At 44.0% G+C, this 20,601-nt stretch overlaps 1 protein-coding gene across 5 annotated transcripts in view; it reads right to left on the bottom strand.

Annotated features, from left to right (window-relative positions):
* The window catches only part of pak5 (p21 protein (Cdc42/Rac)-activated kinase 5), a 36,292-nt gene that overhangs the window by 13,778 nt on the left and 1,913 nt on the right, over positions 1 to 20,601 (bottom strand). For 2 of the 5 annotated variants that reach the window (XM_003971526.3, XM_029849107.1), the window contains one exon: positions 5,471 to 5,694. In XM_003971526.3, coding sequence (XP_003971575.2) covers positions 5,471 to 5,674 — 204 coding nt within the window. In that variant the 5' untranslated portion in view covers positions 5,675 to 5,694. Of the gene's footprint in view, positions 1 to 2,098; positions 2,248 to 5,470; positions 5,695 to 17,085; positions 17,157 to 19,862; positions 19,925 to 20,601 lie in introns of those variants that run through there. The other 3 variants (XM_029849108.1, XM_029849106.1, XM_029849109.1) reach the window with 3 other exon arrangements.

Below are 20,601 nucleotides of genomic sequence, written 5' to 3' on the forward strand. Positions count from 1 at the left end.
GCTGCATGAAGGGAGGGACGATTCCCAGTAAAATGGATTAGTGGTGGAAGCATAATAAAAAGCAAACATACACTCCGACCAAATCCCCGACCTTAAGCATATTAGTGCGGTAAGGCCTGGATGCCCTTCTTTCCCGCCTTGCCTCTGACTGCTGGCAGATTTAGGTTCATTCAGAAACATCAAGAAGCTGCATGAATATCTGGAAAACATGATGACTATAAGATGACAAGAAAATTGAGCAGGCCGCTTCACTGTTGCATCTGAGTGAAAACCGTCAACATTGTTTTCAAGACAGACATGAAGAAGAGTCATTGATCTAAAGGAGGTGGAGATAAGAGTCTGACAGAAAAAAGAAGGATAAGAGACATCTCTCAGTTATCTCCTTGGCAACTCAGACAGATAAACTGACAGCTCTGTGGTAGAGATTAATTACACTCGGGAGCTCATTAATCTGAGCTCTGTCAGCCCGTTAAAGGCCCTTATATCACATTAGCTGTTTCTTCCACTACACATCAGGTTACTCCCCTGTTTTATTTGTCAAAATGAAAAAAGGTGAGGAATGTGAATCCACATTGTTAATATGTGCTGTTCATTGCCAAACCTTAGAAAATCACTTTAAAGCATTGTTGACACAGACTTTGCTGTGAATGCAGACCATCTCTGATTATGTCAACGTTAGCCACCACAACACTGATATTTTTGGTCATTTTGGTATTCCCATGGTCACATTTTGACAGCAGCTGAACTCAACAACCTTCTCACAGCGTAAATGAAATAACACCAACCTGGATGCTTTAATCTGCAATATGGCCGCACGGGGGCACTACAGGACCAGTTGCAAATGTGAGGGAACTCCGTTCTACAGTTGTGAATTAACTATTGAAAAATTGCCCAAAAATGGATTTATACTCAGGAAAATTGAGAAAGTATTCAAGTGGATAAATTTTTTGAATGCCTGCACCTACCACCACCCCAGAAAGGCACATTGTAAAAGTGCAATTTATAATGTACGACACAGCAGTCATTTGAAACCTTTTCCCCCTGCAACAATCGTTCCTTGTTTAAAATGCACAACCCAAATGTCCTTGCAAACAGCCCACATTCAGACACTGAAGGATGGTTGTTAGTCAAGTGGCTTTGAGCTGCCCTGGCAAAGTCCAGTTTGTGCCGCTGAAAGCCAAATTTACCCCCGCTGACCGAGCCCCTAAAACCTCAGAGAGAGGCGGTTCTCAAGTACGTGTAAGGACAAAGGCTGAGGAAAGAAGGAGAAGAAGACGTGTCTAAATCAATGCCATCTACTTCAGCTGAGACCTGAAAGACAGATGTCGTTAGGGAGGGCGCTCAACAACAGTCAGGGGGTGTTTAACGTTTGAAATCGAATGCATGAAAGTGCCCCAGGTTTGTTTAGGCCCAGAATGGACGCATGCATGAGCATCTGACAGTTGGGAGCACAATTCAATTTGGACAAGAACAAATGTTGTTTGTATGTTTGCCCCAGTGTAACCATTCAATTATTATCCAAACTGCTGTCATTGAAACAACAGGCTCTTTCCTTTTACATTTTCAAGATAAAAATATTCATTGGCCACAAGAACTTGTACATGCAGTCACGTGCAGGTGCCAGGAAAAGAAATGGTCCCCATAATAACTTATAAAAACATGTGTTTGTATTTCTGCCCTGGCGGTGGGGGGTAAAACAGTTTCCATGTAGCAAAGCTGCAAAAATAACCTCACCATGTGGTGTTTGGAGCACAAATCTGGCCCCTCTCTGACAGCACCCTGCCCTCTAAACAGCCATAATTCATGGTGGGGCAGTGATTTACAGCAAAATCCTCAATCCTGTAACCGGACCTGCAGCATTTGCTTTGGGCACGATCACCTTTTGGTCGGCTTTTTTAATGTTTTTTCTCCTATCTGCTACCAATATGAGCAAAGACCTGTTGCACAAAGCTGCGCGCCCAACATAGCAGCACGTCTCTTGGCTGATGAGGAGCAGAAACAGCCAAACATCCCATCTGTAACTGTTCATGAATCTTCTGTGCCCGGGGCTCAAACATCACCATCTCCCACCGTTCTTCGCCTCTACCAAATGCCTCACCTGCCCTCTGATCCCTGGTAGTCCCTCTGTCCTCCTGGCCACCCCGGTGTCGATCTTTTGCTCCATTTGTCCCCCAGCCATAACAAATCCCTCTGCAGCTCTGAACAGCGTGGACTGACTGGAGGTCTGGCAGCAAACTGCTCCGGGACGCTCAGTGATCGAGTTTCCTGCTCCGTCATCAGCCAGCCAAAGAGCTGGACGGGGTAGATGGGAGTCTGTACGCCGCTATCACTAACCCAGTGACATTTACAGTGAGTTGGACCAGTTGCCCCCCTGTGTGTCCTGCCCATTATCACGTGCTCTTTACAGGAAAGCTTTGTCTTGCTGCCAGTCACATTCTGGGACTCTCTGATCTTAAAGTCCAACCATCAGCGCCACAGTGATGGTACCAAAACCGCTCTGTGCATAACTAGCATCTTTAAAACAAAGGTGCACACTAACAAATGCCACTGATAATAGTCTTTATAAAGATGGTAGATTTTGTAACCCAACTCCCCGTTTGACTGTGATGTAAGGGTGAGATATTTTCAGAGCAGCTATAATGGATCTGACAGCGCGGAGGTATTCAGCCACCTAAAATACCAGCGAGCTCTCACCACCTACACTACCTACAGCACATGTAACCCACAGCTGAATGCAAGAATTTAGACATGCACTCTGCAGCAGTCATTTTAGGAAAAGCAGAACATCTCAACCAGCAGTGGAGGAGGACAAGGCGGGCGGAGGGGAGGTGAGGAGGGGGAGGCGCATCCAAATGTAAAGTACATCTTCATTGCGTAATTCCTCATCAGGGATTGATACTTGTGTCATAACCGAGGCTGCGCTTTACCTCCTTATTATGGAAATCATTATGCGCCATTTTGATCCATATGCATGACTCTCCTTTAGCTTTGCAATGAAGTTCAAGCCCTGAAAGTCATGCACGGTCTCTGTGCTGCAGAGACATCAAACACGGTGACGAGAAGACCAAATTCTTCCATCGGCATCTGTACCGTCACTCAAATGCAAAGAATCTTATAAAGCTGATAGAACCGTCCTCAAGCATTAATCCTGACTGACCGTAGTGGATTCATGTGCAGGTGTCCTACACATCATTCACATACATCACAATTATTGATAAAATATGAGCATGTTTAATCCGGATTTGCAGAAGATCTACGAAAAACTTTTCAATTCATTTAAATCAAGTCGACAATACAGAAGTTAATACTTGTCAAAGGTAATGACTTTATTAGCTGCTGCACATATAGCACATATAGCATAGCACTGCTTGACAAAATTTGACACACACATTATTACACACACACACATCAAAATATCCTGCAAAGATGAAGACTTTCTGCAGAGATGCTTAAAAGAGAAGAGCACTTGCTCGAGCATCAGTTCACACACCCACGCCCACCCGTAAACACACTCACATTCACATATACAGGCTTAAAGAGCAGAATAAAACACAAAAATGCTGTGAAGGAAGAATGTTGGTCGACACATCTGCTTTCAGCGCGTGTTCTGAGGGCTGGTGGAGGGAGAGGTGGGAGGATGAGAGTCAAGGCTTTGAGCCATACTAATGCTCAGCTGTGAAGAGCGGCCTGACAACAAGGCTGCAAGCTTGTGAATAACCGATGAGGCCATGAGCCACAAGCAGGAGCTGCAGGTTATCTCAGTATGATGGTCACGCTGACCTTTCTGACTCCTTCTCACGCACACACACACGCATGTACGCACAATCATGCACGCACACACACACACACCGTATATATCCTTATAGTGTATAAACATATAAACACACGCAATCTGACCTTTTACATCACACTTAGTGCTGTTGGATCACCATCAGCACACACACACACACACACACACACACACACACACGCACGCACACACACACACGGTAGTAACCTTCACTGACTTTTTTTAAAAAAAAGCTAGCCAGCTCACACATGAATTGCAAGGTGAATTGCTGGTCTGTATTCACCACCTGACCCTCAGAAGTTAACACAGCTAAGTTAACTTCACATCTCCTTTCACAGTCATTTGGGATCAGATTTGTAATTATTCTAAAAGGCCAAAAACAGAGCCCATTTGGAATTCAAATCCATGATAGAATGAGTGAACATATGGTATAATCCGGCTATGTTTGATGCTTCACCTGAACAAATGCTGTTGGCTCTCCTAATAATTACAATTAAGGTCATATTATATTCTCAACAAAAGGAGGATGAAGGGGGAGCTGCTTCACTTGTGGGGAGGATCATGTGAATGGTGTAAAGGAGAGTGGAGGTTACTCCATCCACCTCCACCTGCAGCAGCCAGCGGAGGACTGGGGTGGCTACAAAAGCTGGAACTATAAAGGAGCAGCTGACTCAAAAAGAGGGATTAAAGACAGAAGGAAGGAGGAAGTCATAGGTTCTGCAACACTGTTTCAGATCATCGAACTATCTTGGGAGATGTGAAGAAAGAGCCACAGCATTATTTTCTTTTCCCCTTTCTTCAGCATGCTGCTGTTGTCTGTTCCAGACATTTTGTATATGCCTGATCATGAATTCTCTGTGAATCGGATGCGTAATTGGCTCCTGGGAGACTCAAAGTTACCCCGTAGAGTGAGGCTCACCCTTTGTTTTAAAATGAACTCAAATGCACAGATTTATGTCAGCTCTTGAGATCAAAAATGGGAACCTTCATAGGATCAAAGGTTTATGGGTCGCATTCATCTCCTCTGCAAAAAAGATGGCGTAAGCAGACGTTATAAGAGTGTACACAAGCAGGCAAGATCACACATGCAACCAAATGAGGCAGTTCAATAAGAGGAAAGCCACATGAGCAGGAATGATGTGCAAAACATGGTCTGCAGGAAAATATAAAATACAAGCAGGCTTATCTTGAGGGTCTCCATAGACAACCAACAACCCACAGCTCTCTGGGGAGGATGTTCAGATTCACAGACAGACCAGCAGAGGGCAGAAGATGGGTTATTTTATTTGGATGAGTCTTTTTTTCCGTAGAGGACATTTACACCCAAATTTAGTCCCTAGTCCTTTGGTCCATTTCCCATCGTTGCAACAGGATTTATTAAAAAAGCATCCAAATGGCGCACTACTAAAACAACAGACTAAAAGGCAAAAGCATGGTGGGTGTCTAGATCAAAAAAACCTCTTATGAAAAGACAGCTAAGCTGTGATAGCCGCAGAACCGAGGAACATTTCAAAAGAACGAAGGGGCCAGATGGTGCAGGAGAACGACCTGGTTTGTACTGGAAGGAAAACAAATTGTGTAACAAGTGGAGGATGGAGCGGTGAGATGAAGCGAGGGAAACTATACAGAGTGAGAAGGCAGCGGTAGAAGGGAGGCGGAACAAAAAAGGACAAACTCTACCTTCATGGGCGCCAGCTGAATGGGGGTGATGTAGGAGGGGTCAACCATAGGCTTGGGCCGGTTGGCAGTGTCCGCCAGCAGGCTCTGCCATTGCTGAGGCAGCCCGGTGAACTTCTGCTCCCGCGGGTCGAAGCCCGTGTGGACGCGGTGCTCAAAGTTAGACGGGGCCGAGATCTCCAGCCGTTTCTTCTTCTTCCCAAACATGCTGGAAAACCCTGGAATATCTGGAAAAACCAAATGAATGCTGTGTATTAATGTTTAAGGACAATAAAACTATTATAAACAGCTGTAACACTGTTTCAGAAGTTGGACAATAGGTTGTGAATGCTGCGGATGTTCAGCTAATCCTTAAAGTACCGCAAGAAACAAGCAGAAAGAGAACAAGCAAAAATGTCCAAACAAGTCAAAGAATCCACTTTGGTTACATAACGGAATCAAAGCGATTCGCCAAAGCAGGAAGAAAAGATAAAACACGACAAATGAGGATTTTCCGTCCCTGTATCAAATCGACGGTGATTTAGAAAAAGTTGGTATGGATGGATTAGAGGAAGGGCGTGCGTGTGCATCGCCCCGCTTGGAGGACGAACGGATTGAAAATCCCACTGTGGTGCTGGTGGGTGGGGATCTCACACGTCGGCCTGTCACAGAAGAAAACGTCAGGATGCTGTTGGTGTGAGTGAATGAAGCTCATTGTGTGGTTCCATTCTAGGAGGCACTGTCCCCAGACAAAACAAAGTCATCTTTCTTCCTCCCACTAGTGATCTATCCCACCGTCTGCTGTGGCTTTTGCAAAGATCTGTGTTTGCTGTTCATAAATATCCAAGATAAACTCACGAGTGTGAACACAGGAAACAATGGAGAGATATGATCTCCATTAGATTCAGAACGTTGATGTTTTATGGCTATAATGCACCATCCTGCATTTTCTTCACATTAACATGGTCAATTCATGAGCATCCAGGTAAGAAAACCTTGTTTTTGCATCTGTAATGTACAGATTTTCCACCTATTAGACAAATGCTTGCGATGCTTCACATATTTATGACAAATTTTGCTGAAGGTGCTAATATGTTAACCTAATCAAGGCCAAAAAAGGCTAAGTGATGCAAATTAAAACTCTGATCTGCTGCTTTTGTCTCTGTTGCTTACATCACGGACAAGAAAATCATGTTGTAATCTCATTTATTTCCTTTGCTGTCTTTAAGGAGGAGCCAAGCAGACCAAATTAGGGGCCTCGAACAGGAGAAGATGGACAGAGAGGAGAGCGAGAGAGAACGGGAGGCACGGGGGGAAGGGTGGGAGCAGAAGATAAGAAGAGAAGCCGAACATGAAAGGGAGTTTAAAAACAGAATGAGGGTGAGAGGAAGAGACAAAAAACGTACAGAATGGAGAAGAGAGGAGGGAAGCGGGGACGGCTTCAGGCTTTTGTGATGCGCACAAAAAGAGCCACTATGATAACACAACAGCATATTATGCAGCACAGCACTGCCTTCAGAAGGCTCAACACAGGATCAAAAAGGTGTTAAGTCATAGATAGAAACCTCATCCCGGAGGCATGTTTACACAACTCTGCCTTCTGCCGTACGCGTCAGCCCTGGTTTACACCAAGAGCCTCACAGAAAAATGCCATTTGCGAAAGGCTAAAAGCATTTATGCATAAACAAAATTCATTTTTCAGCTTTCAGTAGCACTGTTAGTCAATCTCCATCATTACCACCAAAGTATCTCTGGCTTTCTGATGGATTTTAAGCTCCACATTGTATTTCTGACTGCAAATTCAGAGAACTCAAAGACAGATCCTCACTCCAAGGAAATGTTCAACAGAAGGCAATGCTCAAATATTTTGTAAATATGAAATTCACATCATCTTATACTGTGGGTGCAGAGAAACGCACGATGACTAAACAGCCATGATCCCCGTCTTGCACTGAATCATCAGCTGACACATGCAGCAGCTGAGGCCAGCGTGAAAGCAAAACACATCCCATAATTCCACATCTAAAAGCAAGGCTGCAATTTGCACAGTGTGTACCCTGAAATATACATAGCTATAAAGCATAACTTGAAAATCTGGGAAAATTTTTTATTCAACATAATTTTTTATTGAAATTTCCATATGCTCTTTCCAAAGGTCATCGAAATGTTAACATTTGCAAGTCCAGCGCTTCAACCAGCAGCATAATCAAGGATCATCAAGTTCCAGCATCGTTATCTTTTTAGAAATCACTTAAAAATAATGTCAGTCTTCTCCTTTATTCTCGCAATTCATCACAGGATCATAGCATATTAGCTAGCATGAGCTAATCATAAAGAACAATGTCCAACCCAGCTACATGTGTTATAGGACACCACCTTTAAAGAGCCATACAGAAGATGGAATCCCCTGACCTAGATGGTGCATCTTGGGAATGAGATTACAAAAAGCCAGCGGGGCTTAAGTCGTCTAGGCCAAGCTTAACCGCTAAAGACACAACAACACATGCACACCCCTATACGCACACCTACGCTTGCTGAACCACAGAGCTTTTAGCACCTACGCTCCAAGACTGGTGACGCTGGTCAGAACCGAGCACCCAAAGTCTACCCGTCTGTGGGAGTCCACCCACATTACTGGACAGTTTCCCCCATCTGTCACAGAAGGACCACTTGAGTCGTCATTTAAGGGCAAATCAAAGCTTTTTTTTGAGCTGAAGTGTAAAAATATCACAATTATGAGGCAATGGAGAGCACATTCCATTTGTTTAAAAGTGTGCTACAGTGGAAGTTGTGTATCTAAGACACCTCATCCAGACAAAATACAACAATTTTAATGCCACGTGCATGTAAATGTTTACCTGCACAGTGAATCTTCATGCAGTGAATAAAAGGACTGTTAGTCCCAGGACAGAGATCCTGACTCCCAGGCTACAAACCATCTGTCACCCTCTGAGCCTCCACAGGCACTTCCTTTATTTTGTTTCAACGTCACCTTAACTTACAACGCACATGCACCTAGACTTTCCCTGCAAAGCTCAACCCACAACAGCGCATTGCACTTTTGTGCAGATTTGTCGCCGTTTCTACGGGCACCATCTATTTTTGGACCCTTTCAGCGTGTTCTAGCGCTGCGCAGCAAAGTGCAAAAATCCTGTTTGTGTGTTTTCCAAACGCCACATTAATTTTGCATTTATTGGAATGTAATTTCTGAAGCTGAAATTGGCACCGGCTTCCGCGCAGGCATGCAAATCCTCTCGGCATAATTTAAAATGTAACAAGGAGGACGCTGCTGCGTTGAAGGGAGAGATGCTTTTCTTTGCTTCATTTGCCACTACAGAGAAGAGGAGGAGCAGCTTTGGGTGTTGCGGGGTCAAATGTTTCACACACAGAAAAAATACCAGAAGAAACTCTGGTGTCCGAATGACCTTGAATGCTGCATGTATATTGGTTGCTTCCTCTCCATCAATGTGGCCTCAGTTCTGTCTCCCCCCACTCCCTTTATTTTTTCCTCTTGGCCTGTTTTGCTGCATGCCGCGTGCTGCTCGGTTCCATCCCATTTGCATTTTCCCAAGAACTTCTTCACATTTTAATTGGCTCAAAAAGTGTTCACGCCGTCATGCATCACCTATCATTTCTCAGCGGGGGTATCTGTGCATTAGCAAACAACTCCCATAGAAGAAGATGCTTTTTATCGTCAGAGGCCTCAGATTCAGACATCACTCACTCCTGGCGCGCTTTAAGACCAGCATTGTTCAGGGAGCTGGAGCCCTCTTGATGAACATGTCTGATCTTACCTTCTTAGATGAACAAACAATTCATTAAAATGCAGATCTTACCTGGCAGAAACAGGCTTTCAAGCAAAGCGTTCTGCATAAGAATGAGACAATCCTGCAGCAGAGCTTTCTCACGTGTCAGTTCACTCTCACCAGATTCAGTTTTTCACCTCAATTTTCCTTTAGCGAAACACGAAAACAGCAAATCTCGTGCACCCATCATGATAGCTGGATTGCGAAGCAATGATTCCCTGGAGAAACGGCGCTTCTGTGAAGTTATCAAACTGACAAATCAGGTCAGATCTGGAACCCTCTACAGCCCCCAGTGAGCTGCTACTAATGCTAATACTACTACCACTATAGCTGATGCTAGCCCGCTGCTGCTATGGCTGCACGCTCTGATAACTCCCGGCGTGAGATACACAAGCCACAAAAAAAGAGCTTACGCCAGCAGACAGTACCAAGGCCCAGCCAGACCCATCCCATTTCACTCTTATTGTTTGTCTAAGTAGGTCTGACCAGCCGTGTCCTAAACTGCCTTTCACTGACCTCCTCCCTGCCAGTCAACATGTAACTCCAAGTATCCACTGGTTTGATGTCCAGACAATTGCTCGATCCCCTCCTTCTCTTTCTTAAACATTCATTTAAAAAAAAAACTTAATATGATATGCTATAATTAAATATAACATCTGAACATACCATAATGCATAATTATAGTGTGCATAATCAAACAGAATTATAAGTTCTGTTATATTATAAAACTATATGTACACTGATTATTATTATTATTATTATATTGTGCTTATAGTGTTTCATAATTGCCACTCATTAAGAATTCGTTATATTGTGGACTGGGATGCATATATTTGCATTATTTCCGAGGGTGGTGTGATGTAATGTGTGTGTGTGTGTGTGTGTGTGTGTGACAGAAGTGCCCATAAAGAAACCACTAGATTATGGCAGCTGAAGCTAATTATGCTAAGTGCCCCCTCTCAATATGGCGCCCAGCATGTGGCTAATGTGTGGCTACGCCACAAATGTCACAGAATGGTTAATGTTAGTGAGATAAATAAAACAACCTGATGATAATTGCTGTAAAATGTTTGATTGCAGCGTACAGGCTGCCATTCCACTTTTGAGTGGGGGAAAACAAAAAATACCTGCAGAGGCGACATTGATTTGACACATCTGACACAGTTGAGACACTCCCTGATCCCTCAGTGTTGAGTGAGAGGATGAGCTGAACCTGCTGCTACCTCCTCATGTGATAACACAATAGATGGGATGAAGAGAAAACTCTGGGAGGTTTAGGTGTCAGGAGAGTTAACCAAATGAGATCGTGCATCAGAGCATGTGTGCACATGTCCATGCCTGCAGCGAGGTGCCCCACCTTTAAAAACACTATATTCAAGTCTGACAAAAGCTCTGAGCTTGATTAAAACACTCGGAGCTAGCACTGACCAGCTCGAGCTGAGATATGTACTCCAGCCACTGATCCCGTTTCAAAGGAGCTGCGGCTGGAGCTTTCTTTAAAAGTCTAACTGCTCATGAATGCACTCAAAATCAGACTTGAAGAAAGAATCAACCAGGTGACCGGCTTAAAAAAAAACAGATTCTCCATCCACCACTTGGAGTATTTGGGATTTCAAGCATTTTTATTGGGGAAAAAAAAGACAGACTAAGTTTAAAAATAATCCCTAGTTTTCCAAACTGGGAAATCGGAGTGTATCCAGCAGGAAACAGCAGATAAAGTCATGATTTTTTGCTGTATAACCTTTGAGCTAATAAAGAAGTTGTGTTATCAACGCCAACAAACAAGTGCAAAGGAGGCGCGGTTGAGTTGGTGTAGCTGCCCTGGGGTTAACATCTGTATGCAGATCTCTTCGCATCCAAGCTGAAGGAATAAATGTTTCTGCATCATCACCGCCTGAACTCTCTTCATCACCCTGCCATTTCAATAGAAACAGTCAGATATAAGATAATTGCTGGCAGCCCTGCAGGGCTCTCGAAGGATCCTCCTTCTTACGTGTTCGTGCGAAAATCCGTCACCAAGACTACGAGGACGCGTCTGCTGATGCCCAGTGAGCCGCAGCCTAAGTGTGCAGCTAATGACATTTTCATTACCCATTAATCTCATTTCAACTGCTTATTTCAGACCAGAAGTCTTACGTTTTTAATCAAAAATGACAAACAACAGCAGAAAACGATGACGTCTTAAGCAAATGTTGGCCGTATTGCAGTAAATAGCACTGGATTATTACAGTTTGTTGGTAAATTTAATTATTTTGATACAATGACAATTTTACAGCTCTAAAGATGTGAATATGGACAGAGCGATAATAAAATGGCAAAGTGTTGATTATTAAACTATTATTCATGCAAAGTCTGCCTGAAAATACACAGTTAACTTAAAAATAGATTTTTTTTTTTTTTTTTACTGATTACAAATCTAAATCCTGAGATGACTGAAAACAAACCACCACCTACCATTTCAATCTCTTTCTAGTGCCTTTCTGGACTAAAAGCACTCTGTTCTTTGAAAGCTTCCTTGTTTCCACACCATTATCTACACAAGCATGTTAAACCCTCCACTTAATCGTTCATTATTGATAGCGCGCCAAGAAGCCTTCCCTCCGGGCGTAATGGGAAAATGGTTAAAGGCTGAGCTGTAAAAAGATGTGGGTCGAGGATTTGTGCACAGAGAGTGGCAGTTTTTGATTAGGCAGGGCCGCGTGAGCCACATTTCTGTGTGAAACGGACCAATTTTGGCTTCCTGCACATTTCAAAATAGCATTTCTTCCCCCCAGAAAGCCTTGAAATCGTGATTATTTCATCATAAAAGCACTGGTTTGTGTGACAGTCTGCCTACAAAAGGAGTCATTTTATTGCAAAAACAATGTGGGACACGCAAAAGCGGTTCAAACTCTCCATCAGGCTTACTAAAAAAATAAAATTAATTAAAATAATTGTTTAGCTGCGGTATGACCTTAAACATGCACATTGAAGTAGGTCACACATTTGTGACTGTCATTAACAGGGGAGTAATAGATTTTTGACCCATTTCATATCCAAAAGGTGCTTCTTCAGAGTATTTGGCTGCTCTCACGGAGCTCTTGGATCTATTATGTATGTGAGGGACAGAGTGGAGTGAAACTGGAGGAGATGTGGCTGTAAATAGCATCAAGTGCTCGCAGTACTCCACAGCATTATTGCATATGTTCATGTTTTCATGATGCTGTTAAACCAGAAATACCAAACACAGATATGCAACAGTGTTTTTAAACTGTTAACCACAAGAGTAGGACGTTTCATAAGCTCTTCCTATATGTGACACTGCCGTGTCAAGAGGTCACGCCTATTTATGAGCGGGATACTACGGCTCAGACAACACATCAATCTACCATCGCAGCCAAGGATGCCCGAGAAACCTCGGCCGAGGCAAATGATGACCCTGGGAGTTTCACCTACCCAGCTGCTGCTCAGAGCCGCTACACAGACCACGGAGCCCTAGAGATGCACACAGCGTGACCTTATTTTTGAGAGCCAAGGATCAGGTGACTGTGTAGTTACATACAGAGGAAAACAGGGAAGATCTGGAGATGAACGTCAGCATCTGTTGCACTGAAGTCACTTCTAATGTGTGGAATTGTAAACAGCAGCACAACATCGCCTTTGACATCCAATTTCATAAATGAAAGGTGTCACTCTCTGCTAAACCGATAGCCGTTGCAGTTGATTGTTTTGTTGTTTTATGGCGACAGCGAAGCAACAGACGTTCAATGCAACGGGTTATCTTCAGGACCCAGCGCAGTCTGACTCAGAGGCTGGACCATTAACCTCCACAAGGGAAAGAGAAGATAACCCACAAGCAGAATAGTGATACTTCTAAAACATTCATCAGAGCACGGTAACAGCCTGTGGACCAATCACTGGCTCTCCTTTACTCTCGTTGTCCTTCCACCATTCATCCATTCTGTATGATGCTTACATCCCACTGCCTCCTCTTCTGCTCTACTTCACATCTGCAGATGTACGATGGAAGCTTCTACCTGTTGACCCACATCAGCTGGCCTGAACTTCACCGCCCTCACGTTCAGAGAAGCAATCGTTCCATTATTATGTTTAAATCCGGCACAAACTCCGCCAGTGGCTGCATAAATGAAGGTAGGAGAGGTAAGAAGCAGAAGCTCCTTCCAATTATTTACCAACTAAAGTTATTTTATTTCAACGCCGGGGTGGTAACGAGCACAACAGCTTCGTGCGCAGACAACTGCTGCTTAGGGAATCAAGGCGAACGAAAGCAGAGCTTGGCAGGATTACAATGAGGAGGGCATCAAATGGCGGGAGACAGAGCTGGTCAATGGAGCGTCCAGGGGATCGATCTGGTTTTAATGTTTACATCTAACTCGATTAAATGACGACAGGACAGATCACACGTTCATGCTCACACGTTCAGGATCCGCTGAAGGAAATGTGAAGCTTGCAGCGTCCTAAAAACGATGGTCGGGTGATGCCACTGCCCCCTGGAAATGTGTAAAAACAGAGCTTCACCTCATGTATGGACGGAAAATTCTAAGCCAGCGCAAAGAATCTCTCCACAAGTCCCATCTGTTGTCTTAGTAACATCAGAATTAGCCTCTGATACCTCAGCATAGTGTAAAAATAGTGTTGTATTGATTTAAAGTCAGCAGAGATGCTAATATATGCAAAGATATAACACAGTGTATTTACCAAAAGGGCATGTTTAAAAAGTCAATTAAAATCATTCACATTGACTTTTATAAGAGGCAATCAGTAGCTAAAGAGTATCAGCCCTATTGATCCAACAAGCTGTAATTTAATGTAGGCACGGGTCCAAAATACTAATAAAATCAATATGTGGACAGTAGCAGCTGAGTAGCAAACAGCAGCAGCTTCCAGCGCAGCAGCGCAGATACATGAACGATTTCTGAGGCCCCCGTCATCTCGCAAAGATAAACGCTGGCAAATCTTTGCTTTTGTCTGAAATATTCACTTTGGAAGAGGTTGAAGAGAAATTCCAGTACTAAAGGCAGACTTTCCTCCCAACTGCACATCTTATGTCACATAAAGTTTAAGGTTGGTTCTGTCCTCCCTTCCTGCCTGCCAGCGTCTGGGCTAATCTGGCCTGCTAGGCAGTGGAGGGTCGCGGCTCCAGAGGATGACATGCGTCCAGTGGAGACGCTCTCATCAGCGGATCTCAGCTGCAGAGTTCCAGGCTCAGCCACTGAATCATACCAGTCCACATGACTTCACCCGCTGATGTTCACTGATAACACAGCCGGGATTAGAGCGGCTGTGTGTCAATGGGAGAGGCTGTGTGTGTGTGTGTGTGTGTGTGTGTGTGTGTGTGTGTGTGTGTGTGTGTGCGTGTTGGACCCAAGATCCATGGAAAAGCCACAGATATGCACATCCAGTGCACCCACCATCCCCTGCCAGTGGCACCCACCAACTGTAATGTGACTGGATTTAAGTGACTTTTGGCTGGGTGCCATTCTGGGAGGAAGGGTGGGATGAGGTCGGGCCTTTGGGTCACACGATGTCGACTAGAAGGCAACAAAACTTAACTAAAGCTGATCATACAGAACTTTGATGCTTTGTGTTCTCCTAGGCCAAGTGCGAACGGATTTTAATAAAGACAGAAGAACTTCTAGGCAGGTTCTCAGTGATCCAGACCACTGGTCGGAGGTGTGCTGCTTTGACCCCCCAACCCCACCCCCCACCCCGAAGCTCTTACAGCATTTGCCTGTCGTCTATCTCAGAAGAGAAGGTAATCAATTCAGTGGCTTTTCAACTCAAATATACAAGTCCACAATGGGTGTGTTCCTCATCCCAGATCTTAAGCAGCTGAACGAAGCTTCCGCTCCTGTCTCACTATGTTTCCTCTCACAGTTTTACCTTCTGGCCCACCAACTAACTATGGAACCATTTTCTCTTTCTGTCGTTCTAAATAGTGTAAATTTGAGAAGCAGTTGGGATAAATGGATGAGATGAGTGGGCAGAGGTCAGCTAGACAGTTTCCTGCCATCAGAACTCCAAACAGTAACCCCAGGCTGTTGTTTAAATTAATTAAAATACCTTCATTAACACAACTGGTTGTTTACTATAGAGATAAAACTGCATTTTATAGCAGCTGTTTGAATGTCTGCAGATTTGTTCTTGGCTCCAAGAATAAAATCCCAAATTGCCTTTTCTTGTATTCTAAATGGAAGATCGCTCCCTCAGTATCTACTCAAGCACAATTTAACCGGCTAAACACACGCAGGTATTAGCTGGATTTTAAACACGTGTTGAATTAATCAAATCTTTCCAACTTAATGATTCAGAGCGCTCTCAAACACACACTATCATCGTTTCTGGTTATGGATGACAGCTTATCTACGGTGGTAATATAACAAAACCAAATAATTCATGATGCAGCGTAGCCCAACACGGAAGTGCACAATCAGAAATGTCTTCTCTGCACAGTATTAGAAGCAGGTCAACCTCTTGCATCATAGCAACTGTGTGTGTGTGGGGGGGGGGGGGGGGGGGGGGGGGGGACTTGTGCCTGTCTTAATTAAAGCTCTGCTGGCAACACTATGAAGACTGAAAATTAAGAGACCTTCGAGGCTGCGGAGCTCCAAATAAGTATTAGCGTTTAAAAACAATCACTGCTGCAGTGAGTTACTTCATAACAGGAAAAAAATGTCATATTAAATATATAGCCTGGCAGTAAACACAGACAGATTAATCCATAAAACGATCAATCAACCTCACGGCTGCACTCAATCAGCATGGGCCTGCAGCGTCACGTTACCCAGCATTAACATGCCAAACACGTCAGCGCGCTCCTCTCTTTAATATGGGCTAAGTCTCCGTGCCCTTCTTTTGTTGTAATTTCCCGCAGTTTGGTGGAGGAGCATCAAACGGAGCACAGCTGTGTGACTGGCTCAATGCTTTAATCTGTTTAGTGCATCTGCATGCTCTTTCTACGGCAACAGCATTGACTGCCCGCCAGTGTAACCGGGCATGCGGTGGACAGTGCATGTCAATGGGACTATTCATGCGGGCATATGTTTCTGTCATACATATATGATTATATGAGTCGGATGCCTGCGTGTACACGACTGCCTCGCGCAAAGATTAGACTAAAAATACTTGCGCTGACAATTACACACAGAGAAGATGACAAGAGAGGATGATGAGGGGTGATTTTTTTATGCTTGAAGTTGTGTTTGGTTCCTAGATGGGAGCAATATGAAGACATCAGAGACATTAATGGTTTGTATGCTCGATGTTCAACAGGGCTGCAGTAAATTCAACTGTTGTTGATGAGAAATAATGTTGGTAAATTGCTATTGGTGGTCAAAATGAGGGAAAACAACTGTAGTAAGGATAGAATAGAAAAAGGTTTGATGGAAATCCTTAAAGGTCGATTATCTGTCATGGTGTTAGACCGTATGGACTTCATGAAATCTCCTAGCAGTCTATGAAGCTGCTGAGGAAGCTTTAGCACTAGCACAAGTTGCATTGTGTGTTTTTTAAACATTGTTCGAGTCAAACAGGTGCTAGAACGCAAGGATAACACTATCCTAAAGTTGTATTAAGTGTTACATCCATTTTTAATGTTAGAATTTGGTGAACTGAGGGTTTCACCAGTGCAAAAGGCAGACATGAGCAATCAGTCAAGCGAGCTGGGAACAGTGACGACAGTCTGCTGGGAAGGTCAGATTAAGCAATACAGCAAAATAACAATTAATCTTACACACACAAGGCGTTTGCTGCGGCTTCTGTTTCGCACCACTTTAAAAATAACTCAGTTGGAGGACGAGGTGTGGATGGTGCAGAAGATGCAGCTTTGCAAACCTCCGTGCAGCAGCAGCCTCCGTCTTCAACCGCTCGGCTTCCTTTGATGCCTCTCCACGGGGGCGTATGATCTGGAGATTGGTGATGAATCAAGCCGAGACATAATGAACGTTCTTACTCAAGTCTGCTTTGATGACATTCCACCTGTCTGATCACAGAACAAGATTTGCCCGCGATTGTTGTGAATGCTATATGGGTTCAGGGTCTCATGGAGAGCGCAGCACAACTGGAGGATACAAAACTTTTCCCTGTTTGCCATCTTATACCCCCCTTCATTCACTGAGTAGGATAAAATCTGATGTGAGCACCTACAGTTTCCTTTTACAAACAAAAAACAAAAATCAGCGTGACTATTAAAAAAAACAATGTATAAAAGAACATGGATGTTTTCAGCTTCCAGGAATTGTGTACAGATCCTGGGGGGGCTGTGCGGTACCATGCTGCACCCTGAGGTGATGGTCATGGATGAATGGCACAACGGTGGGCCTCGGGATCTGCTCACGGTGTCTCTGTGCATTCAAAATACGGTCGATAAAAATGCACCCGTGTTCGTTGTTTATAAGATACACCTGCCCACACATAACCCCACCGCCACCATGGGCCGCTCGATCCACAACGCTGACGTCAGCAAACCGCTCACCCACACGAAGCCGTACACGCGGCCATCTGCCCCATACAGTGAAAACCAGGATTCATCCGTGACGAGAACACCTCTCCAAAGTGCCAGACGCCATCGAATGTGAGCATTGGCCCACTCAAGTCAGCTACGCCAATAAACTGCAGTCTGGTCTAGACCCCGATGAGGACGGCGAGCATGAAGATGAGCTTCTGAGACACTTTGACTGTGCAGAAATGCTGTGCACACCGATTACTGCCGTAGCTGTCCGGTCGGCTGGTCTCAGACAATCTTGGAGGTAAACATGCAGGATATGGAGGTCCTGGGCTGGCGTGGTTACACCTGGCTGAGGATGGCTGGATGTACTGCTGACGCCTATGAGACGGCTTATTGGTAGAGAAATTAACCTTCAATTGACGGGCAGCAGCTCTGGTCAACATGCCGACATCTGTCACTGTGCTGAGTGATAAAACAGTACATTTTAGAAGGGCCTTTTGTGGTGGGCAGCCTGAGGATCACCTGGGCAATAACCGTGCTGTCTAATCAGAATCTTGAGATGCCACATCAGTGAGGTGGATAGATTATCTCACTACAGAAAAAGTGCTCACTGACAGATTTGGCAAAATAGTTTGACAGAAATGGGTCTTTTTTGTACGTAGAAAAAGTTTTAGATCTTTAAGTTCAGCTCATGAAAAATGGGAGCAAAAACAAAAGTGTTGCATTTACATTTTGGTTCAGTATATTACAAGCATCAGGACCCAGAAATGAGGAAAAAAGGCTCTTTGCTGTGAAAAGGAAAAGATGCAGCAGCCCATCTGGAGGCCTGCGGTACTCCAGATAGTTACAAAGCACTGCCAGGACTGTCAGGAATGACAATAAAGTAAGTAATTATGGAGTATTAATCTCCACACAGCAACTGCTTTAGTCTGTTTCATCATAGTAAATCATTTCATCCTTAACTGAACTCTCAAAACTGCAGTAAATGCACCAAACCAGAGTTTACAAATAGGTAAAACAGTCACTAATCCACAGCTGATCACTGGAAAGCTCCATCATGCACAGTAGAGTCTAGAATGCTGTTCCAGTATTCAAGCTGGATTTATGGTCGGCCTTGACACAGAGTCTCGTGCACAGCTTCCACACATGCATGGCTGCAGACATTTAGAATTTCATGCTGGTCTTTGGGTCACTGCAATGCTTTGTTCACTCGGTCATGGTTGTAGAAACTGGCACAGAGACCTCCAAGGGACCCTGCCAACACAGTACATACGCCATAGCAACGTATCTTCTACACCTGTAGAAGTGTAGCTTAACACCCGAGTGTGCAGAAACACATTTCCTCACTTACATTTGGAAGTAACACCAGTGCACTCAAGTGAGTAGCTGAGATGATTTTTTGCAGCTGCAGCGGCAGCATCAACACACAGTCCACCGTCTATTTTTAGTACAATCCTGGCCCACAACAGTTTGGTTGAAGCATGCAGACACAGCAATTGGCTTTCTGAGGCCGTCCAGGTATCACTTTAAGAGTGATTAAACTGGAATTAGGCTGCAACATTACCAGTCAGCAGATAATCTCCAGTACAAAGAACACACGCTTCCAAAAGTTTCTCCCACCAAGTACGCTGGTCTTCTGGCAACACACACTCACTCAGCGGCGGGCAGACACACGCAGGCCTCCGCAGAAATAGCGTCAGCCCTGTCGTCCAGAGGGAAGGTGGCAGGCCTGTGTTTGGAAGCAACAGGGGCAGATGTGCTGCTTGGTGGCCTGAGGGGATGGCCGAGTGTTCAAGCTTCAATGGGGCTCTTCATCAGCCTCCTCTGATGTCTCAAAGCCTCATGACCCACAGCGCATGCACGCAAAGCTTGTACACATAAGCAGAGCCCATCTAGCAAGAAAAATAAAGACGTATTGATATCTACAAAGTAATCTATGTTGGTGCCATCTGTGCAGGGTTATGTGGATGCTGCACATCTATACACCAAATTATTTTCTCCCCGTCTACCAAATTTATTTTCAATCTATTTTCTCTCTTCCCTCCCTCACACACATCCATACAGTACGCACACCTCATTTTGTTACCAACGTTCCAATTCTTACAGAAAACACAAAGGAAAGGAAAAAAAAAGTCCTGGGAGTAGAAAAGCAAAACACAATAACCTGGATAAAAGTGCTGACATTTGAAGATGAGTCTGGCATTCACACGGACCGCTGGGCTGCAGCTGAAAGGGGAAAAGGTGACAGAGAAAAAAGGCAGCAAGACTCAGACAGACGGGAACGTCTACCCTTGATATTTCTGTTTGAAGCTCTATATTTAAGATGAACCCAAATCATCTAAAACTACCAACAATTAGTTAAAAGGGTGTCATTTATCATGAAACAAGGATATAATCTCTATATTCGATTTTAATGCGGCATGTTTTCCCTGTTTAAAGGCTGCACTTGAGTAAATTATGCAAGATGCAAGATGTACATGTGCACTCATGTGGGAAAGGATGCTATAAATACCAGGCTGGGACTATAGGATGTGGAGGGGAAAAGGCTCAACAGTGATTCATATAAACCGCATATTAAATAATGTACATGACAGTCCTAGAGCAATGCTGACCCACACAACAATGGTTATTCAAACTGTAAAACTGATGGTTATTTACCAAATTTACCCAGAATTACAAATATAATCTTGCAGCATAAGATTTTTCTTCCTAAGATATATCTCTGCTTTTTTTTTTTAAATTGTCAGGTCATATTTGCCAGTCTACTAAATAAGGGGTCCATAAAGCATCAACTAAGGTCATAATACCCACACAAAATTCCCAAATATGACAACCAATTGAGAATAGTGCCCAAGTACTGGCTCTGTGTCTTCACTTCAACCACTCCTTCCTCTGACTCTCAT

This window comes from Takifugu rubripes, chromosome 16, assembly GCF_901000725.2.
Source record: "Takifugu rubripes chromosome 16, fTakRub1.2, whole genome shotgun sequence".
NCBI lineage: Eukaryota > Metazoa > Chordata > Actinopteri > Tetraodontiformes > Tetraodontidae > Takifugu > Takifugu rubripes.